This window comes from Ceratotherium simum, chromosome X (genome assembly GCF_057802395.1).
Source record: "Ceratotherium simum simum isolate JZ-2026a chromosome X, ASM5780239v1, whole genome shotgun sequence".
In the NCBI taxonomy this organism is placed as follows: Eukaryota; Metazoa; Chordata; class Mammalia; order Perissodactyla; family Rhinocerotidae; genus Ceratotherium; species Ceratotherium simum.
Window position 1 is genome coordinate 53,210,818 of NC_141940.1, and position 24,940 is coordinate 53,235,757.

General features: G+C 34.0%; 1 protein-coding gene across 1 annotated transcript; it reads right to left on the minus strand.

Moving 5' to 3' along the window:
* Positions 1-1,215: 1,215 nt before the first annotated feature.
* On the minus strand, positions 1,216-5,040 carry PABPC5 (poly(A) binding protein cytoplasmic 5). The gene is made up of 2 exons (XM_004436745.3): positions 4,947-5,040; positions 1,216-4,415 (listed from the first exon to the last, which is right to left on the minus strand). Exon 2 carries the CDS (start codon positions 4,275-4,277, stop codon positions 3,129-3,131), a length of 1,149 nt encoding a protein of 382 aa, XP_004436802.1. The 5' UTR covers positions 4,278-4,415; positions 4,947-5,040; the 3' UTR covers positions 1,216-3,128.
* Between the last annotated feature and the right edge of the window lie 19,900 nt (positions 5,041-24,940).

Genomic DNA, 24,940 nt, shown 5'->3' on the forward strand with positions numbered 1-24,940 from the left:
CAAAAAACAAATGAACAAAAAACTTGTATTAAATAGTCCATTTTTAATTTGACCATTGATAGTACAGTTTTACTAATTTTTACTAATTATTTTGTGCTACGAAATGAACAATAATTTATTCTTAATGCTTTGTCACTGATTCAAGGTGTTCAGTTGTTTTGCTCCCCCGTGGAAGCCTTAATTATTAGGAGTCTATTAAATGTAGCTAAAAGTGAAAAGTACAAGCCTGAGAAACTACCCAGGTGTTTGTTCAAATAGAGATTATCTTCCATTTATATTTTTCCCCTGCTTTTTACCAACCAAATTTGTAGAGTTCTTTTGACTGTTTTGTAGGGTCCTAACATGTATATTTTATTTGTACTTAGGCATATTTTAACTATTCCTTTTTTTTATACTGGCCTACTTTTTGAAAACAGTAAGAATTTAAATATCTAAATAATTTCCCCAGTGTATTAAATTCTTATTCTTGAAGATTTTTTTCTAGAAATCTTTCATGATTTATACTGAATCAAAGCATTTATAAAGGTTTTAGGTAAACACTGACACTTCAGGTTTATAAATTTAAACAAAAATTGGTAGTGGGTAAAAAGGAATAGAGTGTACATATGGTAAATAATTACCAATGTAACTATTTTAAATTTTATTTGGAATTGTATTGTTTTCATATATTTTAATGATCACAATGATGTAAAGCAAGTAAGTTCATAAAATATGAACAATTATATCACATTAGTTTTGGTTTTTCTTTTGTCATTTTAAATGAAGACTATATCTTGAATGTTCAAAATTTTGATACATATATCAATATGATGTGCATTTTTATTTTCTAGTAGGTTTAAGCTTTCACATGCTATAGATATTTTTTCTCAAGCTCATATAACTCATACTGTTTATTTGTTTTTTTGTGAGGAAGATCAGCCCTGAGCTAACATCCACGCTAATCCTCCTCTTTTTGCCAAGGAAGACCGGCTCTGAGCTAACATCCATTGCCAATCCTCCTCCATTTTTTTTCCCCAAAGCCCCAGTAGATAGTTGTATGTCATAGTTGCACATCCTTCTAGTTGCTAACTCATACTGTTTTTAAGTAAAGATGTTCATCACAGTATTGTTTACAAATGTAGAAAACATTGAAAAAGATAAATCTTATTCAGTAATGAGCTACTTAGATAAGTTATAGCACATCCAACACAATGAAATACTATGCAGTCACTAAAATGATGATACAGATTGATATTTATTGACATGAAAAGATGATTACGTTTTAGTTTAAAATTTAAAAAAACACATAAAAGTACACATACTATGATTTTTGTTTGTAAAACAGTGTGTGTACACATAAGAAAAAGGCATGGAAGGATATGCACACACTGAAAATATTAATAGTGGTTATCTTTGAACTGTGGGAATTTTACTTCTTTCTTTATAAATTTCTGCATTGTGTACATTTTTTTACAATGAGCATATATTATGTTTATAATCAATAAAAACAGTGACGTCCATTTGAAAATATTTGAAAATGAATATACATGTAATTTGTGGATAAAAAATTACATAGAAACAGCTTATTCTCATTATTTTATGGGCAAATAGCTAACAAAAATGTTAACAAAATCATATATTTATGTTGTATTATACATGAAACTAAAGATTTCTATATAAGGTAATAAAACCAACTGGGAATAGAGACAGAACATTTTCTTATGGCTGGATCTGTGGTGTGAGTGAATCCTATTTTTAACAAGTAATTATTTAAATTTTACATAAATTAGGTATTTATTTCTCTCCTTCCAAAATGGATTTGAACTGTCATGTAGTATAAGGAAGGCAATCCAAAGAAAACACAGAAGTAAGTGTAATATGGATGGAAGGTAGATGGATGGGGAGAAGAGGGAACTGCAAGTAAGATACGGAAAATCTGCAATCTAGAAATTACAGGCTAAATAATGTAACTGCAACATAGAACAGAACATTTTGTCCCAATTTATAAGCAGCCAGACATAAAGAGAACCATACTGGATTAATAGCTCTCATATGATAGATGGAGGTATGTGATTTAATCAAGAGAGACAACCTTTTCCTTAACTTTGAAACATCTGTGAATATTATCACATGGATATGTTCAACAGTTAACAAGAGATGACAAGTTTAAAAGATGTTCTTCAAAGTAGTCTTTCAACATCATTATATGCATTATTTACCTTTTATATTGACACAATAAAGGCTGAAGGTAAAATTTTAAAATTGTCTATAGGTAAAGGCAATTCAGTGCAGTTATTCATCTTTCTTGTCAATTTAACATGATCCAAGTATGCGTAGATACTTGGATCTAAGGAGTTTAGAAAAATGAATGGTAAAAATGCTCCTTAGACTGTTCTCAAATATCAAATCTCAGGAAAAGTTTTTAATATGAAACTCATAATTTAAATAATCAATGCCTAAAGTGTTAATTTTCTAAGATACTGATTGAGAAAATACCAATATGCTTATTTCTCTGGGCATGAAGTTAATAAAGAAAACTCCCAAAACTTAGTCAAAGCCACTATCAAGTCTGTGGTACGCCCACAATATATTAAAAAAGGACAAAACATAAATAAATAAAGGGAAAAAAGAAAGCTCACATCTTTTCAAAAGAATATTCATTTTAAATAATAATTTAAAGTGAAATTATGCACAAATGTTAATTGGATCACATATATTTTTCCCTGCTTTATTGATTTCTCAAAAAGCAAGTTAGAATTTTTCACTCTGTGAGACTCAGAAGTAAGGACCATTTCAAGAATATTTCACAGAAGAAATTAAATTTAGTAGTATTATTGAAATAAGGAAGAAAATATACTCAATTACCTCACCTTGACAGGTTTAAGAAAAAAAAAACATGTGGAGGAATAGACTTTATTCTACATATTCCTATAGATATTATATCAAAAAATAGTACAAAATGACAGTTTTACAATTGGAAATTATGTTCTTCACTAAAATGAACAAGGTTTTCTAGTTTCACTTTTTTTCAAAAGAAAGTACTCACTTAAAAAAACCTGTGAATTGGCATAAAATAACTTCTTATCACAAAATAGCCCAAACTAAGCAGGCACCAGCTTAAGGCTGAAACAAACTGAGCATTCTTATTCTCACCACCTACGCCTGGCCTGGCCCAGGGTGACATGCAGAGGCTTGGAGCCCACTATGCGACCATTCATCTCATCCACTGCTTTGGTAGCCTCTTCAAAAGAAGAGAAGCAAACGACACCAAATCCTTTGCCTTGCCCCACTTCCACCATCACTTTGGCCCGGCTAATTGATCCAAAGGAAGAAAATTCCTCCTTCAGTTTTTCATCATCAATGGTCTCATCCAGGTTCTTAACATAGATAGGCACTCCTGGAGGCCGACTTTTTTCTTTTAATCTCAGCCGTTCAAATCTTCGCCTTAACTCAGCCAGACGTTCAATTTTCTTCTGTGCTCGCCCTACATATAGGACCTTTCCGTCCATGGACTTTCCATGCAGGTCTAACACAGCCTTTTGGGCAGCCTCATGTGTCTCATATCTCACAAATCCAAAGCCTTTAGATTTCCCACTGGCATCTCTTATCACCTTGACACTCTCAGTTGACCCATATTCACTGAAAATTTCCTTCAGTTTTTCGTCATCCATGTCATCTCCAAAATTTTTTACGAAAACATTGGTGAAAGTTGCTCTATCCCTGGTTCTGACTTCAGCTGCCCGCTCTTCCGGAAATTTGAATCGGCCAACATACACCTGGCGGTTGTTGAGCCGCACTCCATTCATGTGCCAGATGGCCCTATTGGCAGCGGCCAGGCTGTCAAAGTGCACATAGGCATAACCCTTGGAGCCATTGTCATCACATACGACTTTGCAGGAGAGAATGTTCCCAAAAGCAGAAAATAAATAAAAAAGGGCCCTATTGTCTATGGATTTGTCCAGATTTTTGATGAATATATTTCCAACTCCAGACTTTCTTAAGCGGTCATCTGGCTGAGACCACATGAGGCGGAATGGTTTGCCATTAATCAAATCAAAATTCATGGTGTTCAGGGCCCACTCGGCATCCGCAGGAAAGCGGAAGTTAACATAGCCATAGCCCAGGGGGCTGCGGGTCACCGGGTCACGGCAGATTCGGGTGAAGCGCAGAGGGCCAGCAGGCCTGAACTTTTTATATAACATGTCCTCGGTGACATCTGGGTCCAAGTCACCCACGTAAAGGGCAGCCTTGAGGTACTTCTTTTTCCTACCAGCAGGATTAGGCTCCCCACTCCCCATCTCTCTGAGTAGAGGGAGGAGACTCTTGGGAGAGAAAAAAGGCTGCTTTCTCTAAGCTATGGGCCAAGCAGCTGTTCACAAACAGAAAAAAAGCCAAGGCGAAGGAAGCTAAAAGCAGACTCAGAATCACTGTTGAGGCTGAGAAAATGAAGTTCAGAAACAGCTGGTCAGCAGGCTCAGAACAAATGCATCAGACAAAAAGGCACCCCAATAATGAATCTGTTCTCTCTATGGGGACTTATAATTTCCACGCATTCAGATTTAAAATCAGTTTCAAAAGCCAGTAGTAGGAAAGAAATTTCCCTTTCCCCGTTAAATCATCAAGCAGCTGGCTGGCTCCCCAGATCTAGCATTGCAAACAGAGGCCTCACGACCCGTTTTCTGCATAAATACAGGCCTCGAGCTCCTGTTGGCTTAAAATTGTATCAACAAGAGCAGGGGCCGAACGTGTATTCCTCCGCCGGCTGCCTGGCCGGTCTCAGGCGGGCTGGCAGTTAACTAAGGCCGCTACACACACTCAGCGTCAGCGAAAGGGCAGACTGGACACTTGGTGCGCTGGGGCCGTCAGGCAGGCTGCAGGCGGCGGATCGGACAGAGAGACAGACAGACAGACACACGCGCGGGGACCGCAGACCGCCCAGATACCCAAGATGCCCACTGGGTACGGACCGAGTGAAGCGCGGTGATTTCGGCAGCCTGAGGCTCGCGGCAGATCCGGAGGGACTGACTGGCAGACGCGCACTGGGTCAGCTCAGACGCCAGGCGGTTCCGGACAGATGCGGGGCGGAGTCAAAAGAGAAGGGCAGATGCGCGGCGGGCGGGCAGAGCGCGGACCGATGGACAGGGATTGCTCTCCGCAGGACAGACCGACCCAGGGACGAAAAGCCCGTAGCTCTGGTAGGGCGGGCGGGCGGGCGGGGCGCGAGGAAACCCGGAACCGTGAGAAGTAACTTCCCGCTTGCTCTGTGCCAAGAGTGAAAAAAGAAAGAAAGAAAGAAAAAGAAAATTTAATTGGTTTTTAGATTTTTTTCTTATTTTTTGAAATTTTATTTATTTATTATTTTAAAATATTGTCTTTAGTCTCCTGATCCCAAAATCAAAGAAGGAGGTGATGACCTAGGGGCAAAGAACTCTCAATAAGTTGTTTTTTTTTTTTAAACTAATTACTTAAATCATTTCTGCTTAGGAAATAGGATATAGGTTGCATACTTTCCTGAGTGCATTGGAAAGTCAGAATTGACAGCTGTGCTGGACTCACAGTCCAATGCTAAATGATCACAGGGTCAAATAAAACGCAGGGTCATGTTGTGCTTGGCCTTTATCCTTACTCCATTAAACTCCAACATAATGGTGGCATTATCCTCAGGTAGTAGGCAGAGTTCTTTTCACTGCTCCAGTAATACTATGGTTTTAATGATTGGAGAGCCATAAAGTGGCTTTTAATGGTACTTAGTGCCACAAAACATTGAAGATGTGCTGCCTTCATAATCACAAATTACAAAATCTTAAAGAGAGAAAAGCTGCAGACTCAATGTAAAATATATAATTAATGTTCGCAGATGAAATAAACACGTAAAGATATAGGCACTTTACACAATTAATTACTAATTTTAACATGAGTTGTCAACTTTAACCATTGCGGAACAATGCTATAAGATTAGACTCAACTCAGCGATTTCCCAAGAAGGTCTCTTTTTAAGAGTTGTGAGAAACTGTTTTGGAGAGGAATGTTGCCTGACTTCAGAAAATTGCCCATGTCTGTAACAGAACTCCTCATCCAGCCTTTTCTGCAACCCCTCCCCTCAAAAAGAAAATCCAAATAAAACATATATCAGTACTCTTAGACTGGAAAAGATCCTGGCAACGAAAGAATGCAAGAGGACATCTCCCCAAAGGGTGTTGTCTTTAGAAGAAATTCTTAAAATAACAGTCTAAATTCCTGTGCGGCTTCATTTTTCACATTTTACATTTTCTGTTAGACTGTAAGTTGACTACAGATGACAATTTACTCTGATTATTTACTCAAATATTTAGTAATTTTCTTTATGGGGCTCTTATGCTTGCTTTCTAGGGTTCTTGCTCAGCTAGGATATGGAGATTATGTGAGAAAAGGCAAAAACAAACAAACAAATATTATAGAGATAGACTAATAAAAACTGGTTGTACGATATGACCACAGTGACCAACATGTAGAAACACTTGTGAACACCTGCTTAGTTTATTGTACTTTGAACTTAATTTTTGTAAACATCTTTCCTTATAAGCTTAATTAACAATGGGCTAGAACTTTGGACTGTTTTTATTTTTTTCACTTAAAAATATTACTTTACCGAAAATACTATGTTAAAATAACAACATAAGTCCAAGAGAATAATTCCCACAATATGATCAGTAAATCAAATCAAAATTGTATTTATGTAACCATCTAAATATTGTCCATATTCCAATTCATTTGTACACATTTGCTCTAAGATTATACATAGAATTGGATCGTTAAAAATAATTATTTTCAAAATAACCTTCTCTCTACATTTACCAGCCATTTTGGGGTCATTGAAGTATAAACATTCTAAATTACAGTGACCTTTTTATCACGTAAAAAATCAGAAATTTAGAACCACTTTGAAATAAATGAATTTTCGTAAATTTCCCTCTGCTAAGCAGAAGTTTACGGAAAAAAAGAAAGTATTTTCACCTATAATTTGCTTAATCGTTTTAATATTTAGATTGAGAAGAGTCTCTGGAATAAAAATCAGATGTAGAACATTTCTCATTTTTATTATATATTAGAGACAAGTTTATAGTCTTATGTAAATCTGATTCATATATTAAATCCATTAAAAATCCCCACTCAGATTCCTAAGGCAGTTGGTTGAAGCATATCTGAGAAATATTTTACATGAGGAAAGAATCATGGACAACTGGCATTCTAAGTGCATCTCATCACACCTTGTTATTTACGGTTGATAGTACTGTGTCAGCATGAGCAGAAGAGGAAGAGAGTTGGGAATTTAGTTTTTCAGCCTTGTCTTAACAGGCACTTGATCCTGTGTTTCCAATTAAAAGTCTCAGCTGTACAAGTTGCTGGGACTTGACAATTCAAGTCAGTTTGCTGCTCTATTCAATGAAGTCTGGGTGGGATGCCTGAGCAAAATATTATAAAGGAAAAACTATTACCTAGATCTTGGCTCATATTTTTTAGACAAAGAGAGAAAAATTGCAAGAAAACAATTTGACATTAAGAATGTAGTATAAACAGGCATTTCTACAGTAAGTTTTGGAGCCAGTAGCATTTTTTTTTCCTCTTTTTCCAAAAATTTTAACCTGAGCCATGAGTACTTATGCTCTGGGTAATAATCCTGAAGGCACTTTGATAAGATTAATTATCAGAGAAAGATTAAATTGTGTTTATTAGAATGAACTTTTATTAAAGTGAGAAAGTGCCTAAAACTGGAAAAGTTTCAGCAGAGTTTACAATGAAGGGGATTTATGCTAAATTGTTAATAAATCAGAATATTTAATCTTCAATATTTAACCAAAATTTCAGTATTTTTAAATTATAAAACTTTAGTTTACATATTTATTCAAGACTGTAGCTATCATTCTTATAATAGTAACCCTAGGGGATTTGTTAGAAATTAAGAAAAATACTTTTATAAAAACAGTTTAACATTTTTTTATGTTTTCATTTGTCTCAGGAACTAAATCCCTTTTGAATTAAAAAGTCATGCATTCAACTGTGAAGAAATCTGAGTATTAAAAAACATAATAAAAATAATAGAATAACTTTATATATATTTAGGTTTAGTTAGGTGTCTCCTTAGGGTGCTCTTTTAATTAAATCCTTTAGTTTAAAAAAGATCCATGGAATACTACATGTGAATTTATGCAATTGCTATGTATTCACAATCTAGTCTATTTAGAGGTTTATGTAGCATATATGATGTAGAATCAAAGTATTTTCTGCTATAATGCATTGAGATAGGGTAGAAGTATCACCCATTTGGCAGATAGTCTCAGACAAATCTCTTTCTCCTTACTAGATCCTGTTTACTGAACATATGTCTCATACAGGGAAAATGCACACACGCACCCCACATTCTCTGATTAAAAATCTTGAGTGATAGTCATTTCACTTGACCTAGAACGAGAAATAAAATAATAATTTTTAAAAATGTAAACTTTATGTTTCATTTTTATTTTCATTTTTTACTCATGGTAAGATACACATAAAATTTACTATCTTAACATTTTTTAAGTATACAGTTCAATGGCATTAAGTACATTCACATTGTTGTGCAACCAACACCACTATCCATCTCCAGAACTCTTTTCATCTTGCCAAACTTAAACTCTACCCATTAATTTATGCTTTTAGATGACACTTAAAATATTTTAAACCATTTCTTTATTGTTGGACATTAAAAATGCTTTTAGTTATTTTATTGTCACGACACACAATGCTATAATAAACACCCTTATTCACATACTTTTATATATTATTGCTCATATTTCTATTAGCTAGATTCTCAGAAGTGGAGATTGGACACTTAAATTGTATGTGTATTATTAAATGTTAATATATACTGTCAGACATTTTAAAAATACTGCAGCAATTTACTTATCTTACCAAGAACATGAAAATTTAGAGGAAATGGCTAATTCCTAGCAAAATAGGAATTCCCAAATTTGATTCAAAGGAAAAGTGGAGAACAACTGCCATAGAACAGATTAGGGAATGATTACACATATGCTATTAAAAAAAAAAAAAACAGGCACAGGTGATTTTATAATTGAGTATTATTATATGATCTTTGAGAAAATACATGTAGGGCCAAGGCTATTCAAACTATCCCCAACCATAAAACACTCCCTAAGTCACTTATAAAATTGTCTCCAAGAGACATCTCATAAGCTCAGTTCATCTTTTCAAAGCAGAATAAAGTTATAGATTGATAGTCAGCCCATTTACTGATAGAACTTGGATATATATTGACTCAGTTGTCTGTATGTATGGGTGGTGAGTGTGGCAGTAGGCAGATTGCAGGAGCAGGGTCGTGTTACATAATAAGGATTTAGAAGGGAATGTGTGATGGGGAGGTAATTAAAGACTTCTAGTTCAGTATGTCAAAACAAAATAAAACATATTCCAGAAAGTGACTATCATATCTTGTACTTTTTTTCTTTCCTTCTGGACTGTATGTTCAGAAATATAAAACATGGAGAACAGTTCTCTGCAGATAAGGAAAACCGAACATTTAAATAAGCATATGATTGAGGAAAATTCTCTGCTTGTCTTTCCTGACATAGAAGTTCAAATATAAAACAATACATTATTGTTTAATTCGCATCAATGGGAGGATCATAGTTTCTTTCTCTTAAAACATCACACGTCCACAAATTCCTGTCTTGTGGCTACAGGCACACTAAGTACTCCGATAATTTCTGTGAAAGCTGTTAGGACTCCTCATATATACTTCTTGGTCATCCATATTAATCCTCATAATAGGTAACAGGAACTGTGTGCCCATTTTGTTCTGAAATTAATCATTGTCTTCATACTTTGACACACAGCAGTAGTTATATTAAGTAAACATTAGATTTACAGGGAGAAATAGCTATATTTTCCATTTGGTCTTCGAATTCTGTAGTAGTTCTTTCCCATAATTTTAAGTACAATCTTAAAGATAAGATTCATTATAGAATTTTCTTTCCAAGATTTCTTTTTTGGGAGTGAGGTGACATAAAAAAAATAGTAATACCTTTATAAAAAGTTATGACTATTTCTACCATTATTTTATTAAAATTACACATTTAATTCCTTACTTGTCTTTTAAAATTAATTCCTGTGCAATATCAGAGAACCTAAGTGGCAAGACTGGAATCTAACAACATAAAAACTTGCAGAAACTCCAAAGTTTAGAATAAACTAATCCATCTGATCTGGAGAGGAGGTACACATTCTAATTACTTTGATTTTCCTCAATAAAGAATTATCAGTAATGCTTACTTTTTTGATTTATAGTACAATCAAAATAATTATTCATTGACTTGGAACAATCCCTAAGCTCTAGCACATTTCCATTAGAAATACAGTCCTCTTTTGAATATTTAAATTTACATGGAATGGATAACTCACCACAAAAGTTCAAAGCATATTAGGGGTCTTAGGATTGTTACTGTTGACTGAAGATCCTGCTTCTGACTTCAATTATTCCCTCTTATTTCTTTTTTTTTTTTTTTTTTGTGAGGAAGATCAGCCCTGAGCTAACATCCATGCTAATCCTCCTCTTTTTGCTGAGGAAGACTGGCTCTGAGCTAACATCTATTGCCAATCCTCCTCAGTTTTTTTTTCCCCCCCAAAGCCGCAGTAGATAGTTGTACATCATAGTTGCACGTCCTTCTAGTTGCTGTATATGGGACACGGCCTCAGCATGGCCAGAGAAGCAGTGCGTTGGTGCGCGCCCGGGATCCGATCCCAGGCCGCCAGTAGCGGAGCGCACGCACTTACCCGCTAAGCCACGGAGCTGGCCCCCCTCTTATTTCTTTTTATAATATATTTAAGTCCTAATACTAGACTTTGGCTGCTGAAACGTTCTTGAAACTGATTTACTACTAAGACTAAAAATCATTCATTAATAATGAGGAGACATTTCTCTTGGTTAATTTATTTACTTATTTGTGGCTCCAATAATATTGCAATGACCTTTAGAATGTTTGGATATATTATTCATCAACTTAAGTGAGCTCTCTGTTTCAATTTGACTGCTAGGCATTTTGTGTTTGCTTCAACTCTCCCCCTTCCCTACCACGACGTTTGTTTTTCTTCACGTTTATTTATATTTCAAGAAGTTAGCCAATTTTCATGACATTTGATACATGATGGTACCAGGATGCATTTTAAGGTTTATTTGTGGTTCATCTATTTACTTACAGCAAATGTATTTATTAAGGGTCCCCTGTGTGTCAGGCACTTTGCTTGGTACTCAGGGTAGAATGTTGAACAAGACAGACATGGTCCCTGCTATATATAATAGTTCGTACATTCTAGAGGGGGGGATATCATAGACAAATAAAAAAATAACAAAACAAATTAATTCCAATTTGTGGCAAGATCCATATAGGAAACAAACTGGGTGCTGTGATAGCAGTTAATAGTGGAGTGCAAACTAGGACAGACTATCTTAAAATAAAAGGCATGACACCTTAATAAACATTCTCAAATGGGCTTATATTTTACAAATTATAAAAGATTTAAATGAAATTTATGTTGATAGATGTAGTGAGAAATTATTACACTGAATGAGGTCTATAGGTCCCAAATAATAAGTCATTTCAGCAACCCAGAATACCAGCTGAGTGAGAAAGGATGTGGTCATATTGAAAACAATATATGTTCAGAATTGATTATGTTCTTAATATAGTTTACTAGCGTTGGAAAATATAGATAAAGCATTAAATATGGTACCTCTACTAGACTTCTCCACAAACTGAGTTCTTGGAAGGGCTGCAGAGGAATTAAAAGAAAATAATAATAGTATGAATGATTGCCACAAGGAAATAGGAATAAAAATGTTTAAAATAACTTTATGATGTCTACTTATTCATATACACAGATGCCCCATTTTGAAAATATCTTCTATATATTTTGTATATGGCCTCTCTCTCTCTCCTTCTTCCTCTCTCTCCTCCTCCCCCTGCCCCGTCCCTCATTTTGTTGGTCATGATAGAATGGTGATTCTTGATTTAGGACATAAAGATAAAGGTGCTAAATATGTTTCTTTGCATTACTGAATTATTATATCTGCTCTAATTGTAAGTACCTTACAATTACTGCATTTGGAAAGGTAACTTGAGATGTAAAAACCAAGAAGCAAAGCAAACAAAACAAAACAATAAAGGAACCTCTAGAATGAAAGATTATTCACTCTTGACTTAATTTTTTTATACTTAGGCAGTCTCAGAAAGGTCTGAAAATAAAATAGCATCCAGCACTTATTGCTTATTCATTTTCCATTTCTTTACATTTATTAGTCCTTTCTTCTCTCTGCTTTTTAAAACCCTTCTTCAAGGCCTAGCTTTAGTAAATTCTTTTAAGAAAGTCTACTTCATTTTTGGCCCATTTAGATATCTTCCGTCTCCTCTTTTTACTATCTTCCAATCCATGTTATCATTTGATCGTGCTCATTCTTGTATATCCTTTACTTATTTTGGGTCTCGGGCCTTCTTTTCTGGATGAAGTATAAGATCCTGGGAAATGACTTTTACATTTTATACTGTAAAAAAGAATCACTTTTCTGTGTTCTTGTTCATTTGAATTGAATTGAAATGACCTAAATTGAATTGAATTTAGAAGAATTATGCAGAGTCAACACATATTTAGGGTATGTGCCCTCTCACAGCCAAGAGAGATAAGACTAATCAATCATGCCACTGAGCTTGGACCTGGTTTCATCATACTTGTAAGCAAAGGGCTACAGGCAGCTACTATTAATCATTAGATTCGGCATGCAAGATAGAGACGTTTTGCGATCCCAGGTAGTTTGAGTGAGTTATTAATTATTTCTTATTTAATGTAGCATAAAAAAGCTATATTTTTAAAGAAGTCATAATTTTCAGTTCTTACCACAGTACTGTTAGGAAGGAGGAACCATCGTCTTCTGACAGTTTTGGGCTTGATATAATACAAAGATCAATGATCATTATAAAGCCTTAATGTACATTCATCTTGAAGAAATATTATTTTCAACTCTATTTTAATTTCATCTAAGTATGTTTTTTTAAATTTATCCTTTTGCTTTCTAGAAGGTATTGGCATACAACTCTGAACTTGAAAATTTACATTGTACTAAATATATTGCTTTTCATATTATGCCCTACCTTTACACCAGGAGACTTTAAGTCTAGTAAAGGGAGATTATTTGCAAAACAAACTGAAATGCTCATCTGAATAAAGGTGTAAGGTCAGTTTTTGAGGACTGAGAGAGGAAGGACGAGACACCAGCAATATAGCCATAACTTCTCTTACTTTAAGGGACATCTATCCTTTTGGTTGAAAATACAAAGACAACAGTAACACTTTTTGCTGTCTGTAAAGAAAATATACACCCATTTCTCTTTGTAATGATAGATGTGGTTAAATTATTATTAATAAAAACTCATGTATGAAAAATTAAAAATTAAACAATTTTAATTTTATTTTATCAACTCATACAATGTACCCCAACATTAAATTGTATTCCAAAGTAGGATTCCAGCAAACAAATATTTTTGTCTTCTTTTAGGGAAATTATGAAGTAGGAAAAGTTGATTTTAGTGGTTAACTATAAATTATACTATCCCACATCACAACTGAAATCGGGCACTTCACCAAGACCTATCTTCATTGTTTCCCTGACACTCAGGGACTTGACAAAAACATCAATCATTCCAATTGATTGAAACTTGCTTGTTGCCTTGGAAATTCACCATGGCACAAGATAGCAGCTAGTTACCTTTATGAACTTTCAAAAAAATTAGTAGACTTTATTTTTAGAGCAGTTTTAGACTCACAGAAAAATTGAGTGGAAAATGCAGAGAGAGCCCACACCACATACTCTCTAGTTCATCCCAAACACAGCATCCCGCCGTCAATATCCTGCACCAGTATGGTACATTTGTAACAACTGAAGAGCCAACATTGACACATCATTATCAACCAAAGTCTATAGTTTACCTTTAGTGGCTACATTCTATGGATTTGGCAAATGTATAATGTCGTGTGTCTACTATTACAATATCACACAACATAGTTGCATTGTCCTAAAAATCCTCTGTGCTTTGCCTATTTATCCTTTCCTATTCCCTATACCCTGAAAATCACTGATCTTTTTACTGTCTCGATATTTTTGCCTTTTCCAGAATGTCGCATAGACAGAATCATACAGTATATAGCCTTTTCAGATAGTCTTCATTTACTTAGTAACATACATTTAAGGTTCTTCCATGTCTTTTCATGTCTAGATAGCTCATTTCTTTTATAGCACTGATAATAATATTCCATTGTCTAGATGTACCACAGTTTATTTATCTACTTATCTACTGAAGGACATCTTGGTTATTCCAAGTTTTAGCAGCTATGAATAAAGCTGCTATGAACATCTGCGTACAGCTTTTTGTGTGGATGCAAATTTTCATTTCATTTGGTTGTATACCAAGGAGCATGATTGCTGATTTCTTTGCTCAAAATATATTTTATTTTGTTAAGAAACTACCAAATTGTCTTCCAAAGTGGCTTTACCATTTTGCATTCCCATCAGTAATGAATGAGAGTTCCTGTTGCTGCACACGCTTATCAGCATTTGGTGTCATAAATGTTTTGGATTTTCACCATTCATAGGTATATAGTGATATCTCATTTTTATTTTAATTTGCAGTTCTCTAGTGACATATTATGTTGAGCACCTTTTTATATGCATATTTGCCATTTGTATATCATCTTTGGTGAGGTATCTGTTCAGATCTTTTGCCCATTTCTTTTCTTTTTTAAAATTGTCTTTTATTATGGAAAGTACACTTAATATGAGATCCATCTTCTTAGCAAACTTTTAAGCATACGGTGTATTATTATTGACTATAGGTACAATGTTAGACAGCAGATCTCTAAAGCTTATTCATCATGCTTGACTGAAACGTTATGCATGTTGATAAGTAACTCCCCATTTCCCACTCCCCCAGCCCCTGGAAGCTATTATTCCACTTTTTAATTCTATGAATTGAACTATTTTTAGATACTTCACAAAAGTAGAATCATGCAGTATTTATGCTTCTGTGATTGGCTTACTTCACTTAGCGCAATGTCCTCAAGGTTCATTCATGTTGTCACATATTGCAAATTTCTTTTTTCTAAAGGCTAAATAGTATTATATTGTATGTATATACTACATTTTCTTTAGCCACTCATCTGTTGATGGACTAGGATTTTATACATCTTGGCTGTTGTGAATGGTGCTGCAGTGAACATCAGAGTGCTCATATCTCTTCCAGATGGGAGAAAATTTTGAAAACCATATATCTGATAAGGGGTTAATCTCCAAAATATATAAGGAACTCCTATAACTCAATAGTAAAAACAAAACAAAACTAATAACCTGATCAAAAAATGTGCAAGGGACTTGAATAGATATTTCTCCAAAGAAGATATATATACAAACGGCCAACAGGCATATGAAAAAATGCTCAGCATCACTAATTATTAGGGAAATGTAAATCAAAACCATAATGAGATATCCCTTTACATTTGTCAGGATGGCTATTATCAAAAAAACAAAACACAAGTGTTGGTGAGGATGTGGGGAAATTGGAACTCTTGCACACTGTTGGTGGGCATGCAAAAGGTAAACCAGTATGGAGCTTCCTCAAAAAATTAAAAATAGAGCTACCATATGATCCAGCAATCCTACTTCTGGGTATGTATCCAAAATAATTGAAATATTTTTCCCATTTTTCCTGAGTTGTTTATTTTTTTAATTTTTGAGTTTTAAGAATTATTTTTATATTTGGAATAATAGTCTTTTATCAGATATATCTTTTGAGAATATTTTCTCCCTGTCTGTGGCTTGTCTTCTCATTCTCTTCACAGTGTCCTTTGAAGAGAAGACGATTTCTTTAATTTTAATGAATTTCAACTTAATTATTTTTTTTCTTAAAAGAATCATATCTTTGTCATTGACAAACCCAAAGTTATCTAGATTTTCTTCTATGTTATCTCTAGGAGTTTTATAGTTTTGCATTTTACATTCATCTGTGATCCATTATGATTTAATTTTTGTGAAGAGTGTATGGTCTATCTAGATTCCTTTTTTTTTTTTTTTGCATGAGGATGTCCAGTTGTTCCAGCACCATTTGTTGAAAAGATTGTCCTTTCTCTACCAAATTATCTGTGCTATTTTGTCAAAGATCAGTTACATATATCTGTATGGGTCTATGCCTGAGCTCTCTATTTTGTTCCATTGATCTATTTGTCTATTCTTTTGTCATTATCACACTGTCTTGATTACTATAGCTTTAATGTAAGTCTTGAAGTCAGGATAGTGTCAGCCCTCTGACTTTGTTCATCTCCTTCAATGTTATGCTGGAAATACTGATCTTTTGCCTCTCCATATAAACTTTAGAATCCATTTGTTGATATTCACAAAATAACCTGCTGGAATGTTGATTGGGATTGTGTTGAATCTATGTATTAAGTTGGGAAGAACCGACAACTTACAAAATTGAGTCTTCCTATTCATGAACATGGAATGTCTCTCCATTTATTTAGTTCTTTAATTACTTTTATCAGAATTTTGTAGATTTCCTCATATAAATATTATGCATAGTTTGTCAGATTTATACGTATTTCATTCATTTGGTGATAATGTAAATGGTACTGTGTTTTTTACCTTGAATTCTAATTGTTTATTCCTTGTATATAGGAAAGCAATTGACTTTTGTATACTAATCTTGTATCCTGCAGCGTTGCTATAATCACTTATTAGATCTAAGACGTGTTTTTTTTTGTTTTTTTTGACAATTCTTTGGAATTTTCTACATTGACAATCATGTCATCTGTGCACATAGTTTAATTTCTTCCTTCCCAATTTATATATGCTGTATTTTCTTTTCTTACCTTATTGCATTAGCTAGGGCTTTCAGTATGATAATGAATAGTAGGAGTAGTGATAGGGGACATTCTTGCCTTGTTCCTGGCATTAGTGGGGAAGGATACAGTTTCTCCTCAGTAAGTATGTTGTTAGTTGCTGGTTTTTGTTGATGTTCTTTATCAGGTTGAAGAAGTTCCTGTCTATTCTTAGTTTGTTGAGAGTTTTTATTATGAATGTGTTTTGGATATTATCAAATGCTTTTTCTCTATCTATTGATATGATCATATGGTTTTTCTTCTTTAGTCAGTTGATGTGATGGATTACATTAATTGATTTTCGAATGTTGAACCAGTGTTGCATACCTGGAACTGTATAATTCTCTTTATACATATTGGATTTGATTTCCTAATATTTTGTTGAGAATTTTCCTTCTATGTTCATGAGAGGTATTGGTCTGTAGTTTTCTTTTTTTGTAATGTCTTTATCTGGTTTTGGTATTAAGTTAATGCTGGCCTCATAGTATGAGTTATGATATGCTTCCTCTGTTTCTATTTTCTAGAAAAAATTGCAGAGAATTGGAATAATTTCTTCTTTTTTTTTTTATAATTTTCCCCCCCAAAGCCCCAGTAGATAGTTGTATATCACAGCTGCACATCCTTCTAGTTGCTGTATGTGGGACGCGGCCTCAGCATGGCCGGAGAAGCGGTGCGTCGGTGCACGCCCGGGATCCGAACCCGGGCCACCAGCAGCAGAGCACGCGCACTTAACCACTGAGCCACGGGGCCGGCCCGGAATAATTTCTTCTTTAAATATTTGGTAGAATTCACTAGTGAGTCCATCTGGAACTGATGCTCTCTGTTTTGGAAGGTTATTAGTTATGATTCAATATTTTTAATAAATATAGTCCTATTTAAATTGTCTATTTCTTCTTGTGTTTTGACAGATTATATCTTTCAAGGAATTAGTCCATTTCATCAAATTTGTAAGTATACAGTTGTTCATCATGTTTTTATTATCCTTTTAATATCCTGTATCTGTAGTGATGTACCTTGTTTCATTTCTGATATTAGTAACTTGTGTCTTCTCTCTTTTTTCCTTTGTCTCCATGGCTAGAGCTTTATGAATGTTAATGATATTTTCAAAGCACAAGTTTTTGGTTTCATTGATTTTGTTTATTGGTTTCCTGTTTTCAATATCATTGATTTCTATTCTGCTTACTTTGGATTTAATTTTCTCTTCTTTTTCTAGTTTACTAAGATGGAAGCTTAGATTATCGATTTGTATATCTTTCTTCTTTTCTAATATATGCAGTCAGTGGTATAAATTTCCTTCTAAACATTGCTTTCACTGCAATTCAGAAATTTTGATAAGCTGCACTTTCACTTCCATTTAGTTCAAATATTATTTAATTTCTCCTGAGTCTCCTTTGACCAGTTTGTTACTTATGTGTGTTATTTAATCTCCAAGTATTTTGTGGTTCTCTAGATATCTTTCTGTTGTTGAATTGTAGTTTAGTTCCATTGTGGTATGAGCATACATTGTATGATTTCTACTTTTAAATTTGGTAAGGTGTGTTTTGTGGCCTAAAATATGATATATTTTGGTGAATTTTCCATATGAGCTTGAGGAGAATGTGTATTCTACTGTTGCTGGGTGAAGTGATCTATAAATGTCAATTAGATTCAATAGTTGATCATGCTGTTGAGTTCAGTGATGTCTTTACTGATGTTCATCCAGCTGGATCTGTCCATTACTGACAAAGGGATAGTGAAGGCTCCAAATAGAATAATGGATTTGTCTGTTTCTCCTTGTAGCTCTATCCATTTTTTTCTTATGTATTTTGACACTCAGTTTTTATGCACATACACATTAATTGTTGTTATGTCTTCTTTGATAATTAATCCCTTTATCACTATGCAGTGGCTCTCTTTATTCCTGATAATTTTCCTTGCTCCAAAGTTGACTTTGTCTGAAATTAATATAGCTACCTTTGCTTTCTTTTGGTTAGTGCTAGCATGGCATATCTTTCTCTATCCCTTTACTATTAATCTATATGTGCTTTTATATTTATAGTGGGTTTCTTGGAGGCAACATACAGTGGGGTCTTATTTTTTGATCTACTGTGACTATCTCTGCCTTTTAATTAGTGTATTTAGGTCATTGATATTTAAAGTGGTTACTGATATAGTTGGATTAATATCTATCACATCTGTTACTATTTTCTATTCAGTTTCAGTTCTCAGTTTCTATTTTGTCTTCCACTCTTTTTCTGCCTTCTCTTGCTTTAATTGAGCATTTTATATGATTTTATTTTGTCTCCTTTCTTTGCATATCAATTATACTTCTTTTTTAACTTCACTTAGTCATTGCCCTATGGATTGCAACATACATTTACAACAAATCTAAGTTCACTTTCAAATAATACTATACTGCTTCACAAGTAGTGCAAATACCTTATGACAAAGTACACTTAATTCCTCCCTTCCATTCCTTCTGTCATTGCTGTTATTTATTTCACTTATCTATAAGTTATAATCATCATATACATTGTTGATATTATTTTGAACAAACCATTATCTATTAGATCAATAAGAATAAAAAATAAAAATTTATGTTTTACCTTCATTTATTCCTTCTCTAATGTTCTTTCCCTTTATGTAGATCTGAGGCTTCAATGTATATCATTTTCCTTCCCTCTGAAGAACTTCTTTTAACTTTCTTGCAAGATGAGTCTACTGGAGACAACTTCGTTCCATTTTTGTTTCTCTGAGAAAGTCTTTACTCACACGGAGTTCACTTTTAAAGGATAATTTCACTGGATGCATAATTCCAGGGTTTTTTAAAACACTTTAAATATTTCACCACACTCTCTTCCTGCCTGCATAGTTTCTGAAGAGAAGTCCAATGTAATTCTTATATTGTCCCTCTCTAGGTAAGATATTTTTCCTCCTGTGGCTTCTTTCAATGTTTTTTCATTGTCTTTGATTTTTTTGCAGTTTGAATATGATATGCCTAGGTATAGATTTATTAACATTTATTCTTCTTGGTGTTCTTTGAGGTTCCTGGGTCTGTGGTTTTGTATCTGACAGTAATCCTGGAAAATTTTCAGTCATTACTGCTTCAGATACTTCTTCTGTTCCTTTCTCTCTTTCTTTTCCTTCTGGTATTACCATTACATATATGTTACATTTTTTTGTAGTTTTTCCATTCTTCTTGGGAATTCTAGTCTATTTTTTTCTTTTTTACTTTTGTTGTTTTTTACATTTCAGTTTGGGAAATTTATATTGACATATCTTCTAGTTCACTGATTCTTTTGTGGGCCATGTTCAGTCTACCAATGAGGTCATCAAAACATTCTTCATTTCTGTTACAGTGTTTTTGATTTCTAGCATTTCTTTTTTATTCTTTCTTAAAATTTCCATCTCTCTGCTTACATTATATATCTGTTCTTACCTGTTGTCTACTTTCCCCTTAGCATATTACTCGTAGTTATTTTAAATTCTGTATCAGGTAATTCCAAAATCTGTGCCATATCTGAGTTTGGTTCTGATGCTTGCTCTGTCTCTTCAAGCTTTGTTTTTTTACCTTTTAGTATGCCTTGTAATTTTTTGTTGAAAGGCAGACATGATGTACTGGGTAAATGTAATTGTGGTACATAGGTGTTTATTGCTGTGTTTCTAGGAGTTGGGGGAGGAGAAGCATTTTATCGTCCTATTATTAAGTCTCAGGCTTTTAGTGATCCTGTTCCCCTGGGCTGTGGCTTTTGCAAGTGCTTCTTATCCCTCCCCATCCCTTAGGTGATACAGGAAGGCTAGAGAAGGCTTGAGTTGGATATTTCCATTCCCCTAAATTGGTTAGCTTCTGATAAAATCTTGTTGGTTAGACTCTGGTAAAATAGTTTCTCCTGAGGGCAGGCTTTGTTAAAAAACTGAATGCTCTGGGTGTATTTCCAAATGGCTACATTTCCCTCCCCCTGTTGGAATCACCAAGACATTTTTCTCTAATCTTCACTGTGAAAACCTAGTATATCTCTTGAAGGTAAAACCCAAGAAAACATGTGGAAGCATCCCTATGGCTGCTCCCACCCATGGAGTTTTTAACTCTCAAATTTGTCCTCACTGAGCCTCCAGCAATTTCTCAATTACATTTTAGATTTCCCTACTGGATTGTTTCAACTCATGGGTTTCTTCTGTAATAAGTTGTTATTCTCTGTGTTTGCATGTCTTCCTTTCCAATTTTGGGAGCCATAGTCTGTCCTGTGACTTCAGTTCTCAGATAGAAAAATGAAAAGTTATTGATTTTCAGTTTGTTCAGCTTTTTTCTTGTTGTCTAGACAGGAGTGATGACTTCCAAGTTCCTTACATGCTGGATAGGAAACTGGAAGTACCTTTTATGAACTTTTCAAGAGGAAGAGTTTTGTGGGAAATTTTTGTCTAGCTGCTAGCACATTAGAAATTCTGAAAACAGGAATTTCTGGTATCTACAAGTGGAAGCTTGTACAATGTTTGTCCTTGGGAGAAATCGTTAATGTTTGTATCTTCAATCAGAATAAAGGATCAATTCAGGAAAAAAACCCAAGAAACTAACAATAAAAAAAAAAAAAAAACAGTCAAATGTATAAAAACAAATACCAAACTGGTAAATTCTAGTTATATACCTGACTATTTGCCTTTTCTCATATTGACAGGTACCATAGACTGAATATTTGTGTCCCCCCAAAATTTATATGTCAAAACATAAACTCCAATGTGATGGTATTTGGAAGAGGGGCCTGTGGGAAGTGATTAGATCATGAAGGTGGAGGCCTCATTAATGAGATTAGTGCCCTTATAAAAGAGACCCCAGAGTCTTCCCTTCCCTTTGCCTCTTCTGCCATGTGAGAACACAACAAAAAGTTTACCATCTATGAACCAGGAAGCAGAGTCTCACCAGACACTGAATCTGCAGTGCTTTGATCTTGGACTTCCAGCTTCCAGAACTGCCAGAAGTAAAGGTTTGTTGTTAAAGCCACCCAGTCTATGGTATTCTGTTATAGCATCCTGAATGGATTAAGGCAACAGCCATAATATTTTATTGTTGCTGTTGGAAAACTGGTCTATCAGTTACGAATACTTTCAGCTACAAATAATAAAATACCAGACTGAAATGGGATTAAATCCCTAGAAGTTTATTACTCTCACATAGGAATACCAGAGGTAGGTCGTTCAGGTGTTGGTTCAATGACTCCTTTTATTCTCTTAGCCTTCCTCTACAGGGATCTCATTCTCACATGCTTATAATTAAAGCTACATAAATCTCATGCTCACAGCCTATATTTGCTGCTGGATAGGACAAGGCAGGACATTCTACTAGTTTTTCTCTCGTAAACATGGAATAAAAGCTTTCTCAGAGAACACACCACAGCCCAGCAGATTTCCTCTCAGATTCCGTTAGCCCTAATTAGTTTCCAAGTTCAAACCCTAGTGAACAGTCAGATACAAACATTAGGGTAATATGAACATCCAGGATGTTTATGTCTGTTTCTGAATGGGAAAATGAGAATAGCATTTATAGCATTATTTTTAAAATAAAATGGCCTTTTAAGAAGATAATAGTTTATTTCTTCTTGAAATTTAGCATTTCAATATTGAATTTCATCTTTTGATATCTATATTATAAACCTATTCCCACAATTTTAAATTTTTCTTGTAAAATTTGTTTAATTTTTAGTTGTCACCATACTTGTAAGATATCTGTGATATGCAAAGAAGAGAACTGTCTTAACTTTGTGATTTTCATTGAATTAATTTCTCAGTTTAAACTGTCATCGCTTATGAAATTTATAACTACCGAAGAACAGTATGTGAAAGATAGAATAAAATGTAAATATAACAATCTGTTTTTATTCAATCTAGCTATAACATGTTTTGTTGCAATGAAAAGTACAGCTCTGAATTTCATGGAATCATTTAATTTTCTTCAGATATCATTCAGGATAAAAAACTACTTGCAAACATGTTGAAACTAAAGGACATGGTTCCTTTTTTAATTCAATATATAGATTCAAGTTATACTATTTAATTGCTTTTATTTTATGTTGAAAGGAATAGTATGATTAAGTCAGTGCTTAATAAAGAACATGTAAATGAATTTAAAAGCATAAATACATGGTATGGAATAACATTTTTTTTCTTTTTTTCTGAAGCATTTCAGTTAGGTTGATTACCCATCCCAGTTTGGCTAGAACACAGGGGTATAATGGGATACTGGACTTTCAGTGCTAAAACAGGAAAATCTCAGGAAAACCAGGAGGAGTTGTTTTCCCTAGTTTCAGAGCTTCTTAAAGCTTGGAAGAATGTATTTTAAATTAGAGTTCATGAGTGGATTTAAAGCAATTGGCAAAGAAATGTGTTTTATGGGAAGTCATTTTTCTGTCGTCAATTTCATCCTTATGATACTTAATGTAACACTTTTTTTGACTGTCTTCTAATTTTGTTTTCTTAGTATATTATTTAGTTTCTTTAGTCTTTTCTGCTGTGACATCTTATTCTTCAGTTGGCTTTTGTCTCTCATTTAAAAATTATTTCTGATTGTTAGAAATACAATGTAGTATATCACAGTGCAGAAAAGGGTGGACTTGGAATGAAGCATAACTTAACAAGAGGATCCATTGACTGTAAGTGTAACACACAATATTTTGTTTCCATCTACAGATGTCTGGGAAAATGTCACATGTGAAAGAAGAAGGGAGAAAAGAAAAGAAGGGAGAAACAACTTCCAACATTAAAAAGAAATGCCTGCAGATTTATAGTTTAATATATATTTAATATATCCCCTCCTCCCCACAGAAACAGTGTTTAACTTGCAAAATTAGTCCTGACTGTTCCTACAACTGTTTGATAGTCACTTTTCTGGTAATGTACACTGTTATATTTTAAGATAATATTTGGTTATTGGCATGTTTTTGCTAAGCAAAATAAGTCAGATGGAGAAAGCCAAATGCTGTATGATTTCACTCATGTGGAAGATAAAAACAACAACAACAAATAAGCACATAGATACAGAGAATAGATTGGTGGTTATCAGAGGGAAAGGGGGGTGGGAGGATGGCAAAAGGGGTAAAAGGGCACATTTGTACAATGACAGATGGAGAATAGACTTTTGGTGGTGAAAGCGATGGAGTCTACACAGAAGTTGAAATATAATGATGTACACCTGAAATTTATATAATGTTATAAACCAATGTTACCTCAATAAAAAATTAATTAAAACTAATAAATAAATAAAAGATAATATTTGGTTAGTGGCGTGTTGTCACTCCTGTTATATAATAAATGTATTTTTGTGTGAAATACATGATTTTAAAATGTTTACTATGCTAAATATAATGTTTTGGTGCTAGAAGTTTTCTATGGAATTTCTTCAATATTAACTACATTGAAAATTATTGGGGAAATATGTTTAGAATTTTAAAAACTTGATGTACTCAAAATTTTTCAGTAACACATCTTTTGGTAATATTGTAGCTATGTAGTATGAGTCTTATTTACCTACTTTCAACATATTTATTTATTTATCAGCTATTTACTATCGGCCAAACACCATGCTAGGCAACAAGTGATAATGGTGAACAAAACAACACATTCCCTATCCTCATGGAGATTTTCGTTTTTTTTTTTTTACAAAACATATCTCTCTGTTTTTCAGGGCACAAATCTTTTTGGGAATTAAGTGAGTTGTAATAAAACAACAAATTTTAGTCAAAGTATATTAATGATAATTTGTGCAAAGACTCTCAACAATTATTGTACTAGTTAGAAGCATTTTCAAGCCAGTTCAGGTTAAATGTGCAATCAGTTTCCATGAAACAAACAAATCTAATTGGATTCTGAGCAATTGGACAAAGATAAGTCATAATGCAAGTGATATTTTTCTCTACGTAGGAACCTCCCAGAGAAAAGCTGCTATAGGATCATTCCTGGTTCCTCCTCCTCTTCATCATACATGTGCTACCCAAGTCCTAACTCTTAATAAACCTATTCTATCTTATAATACAGATTCCAT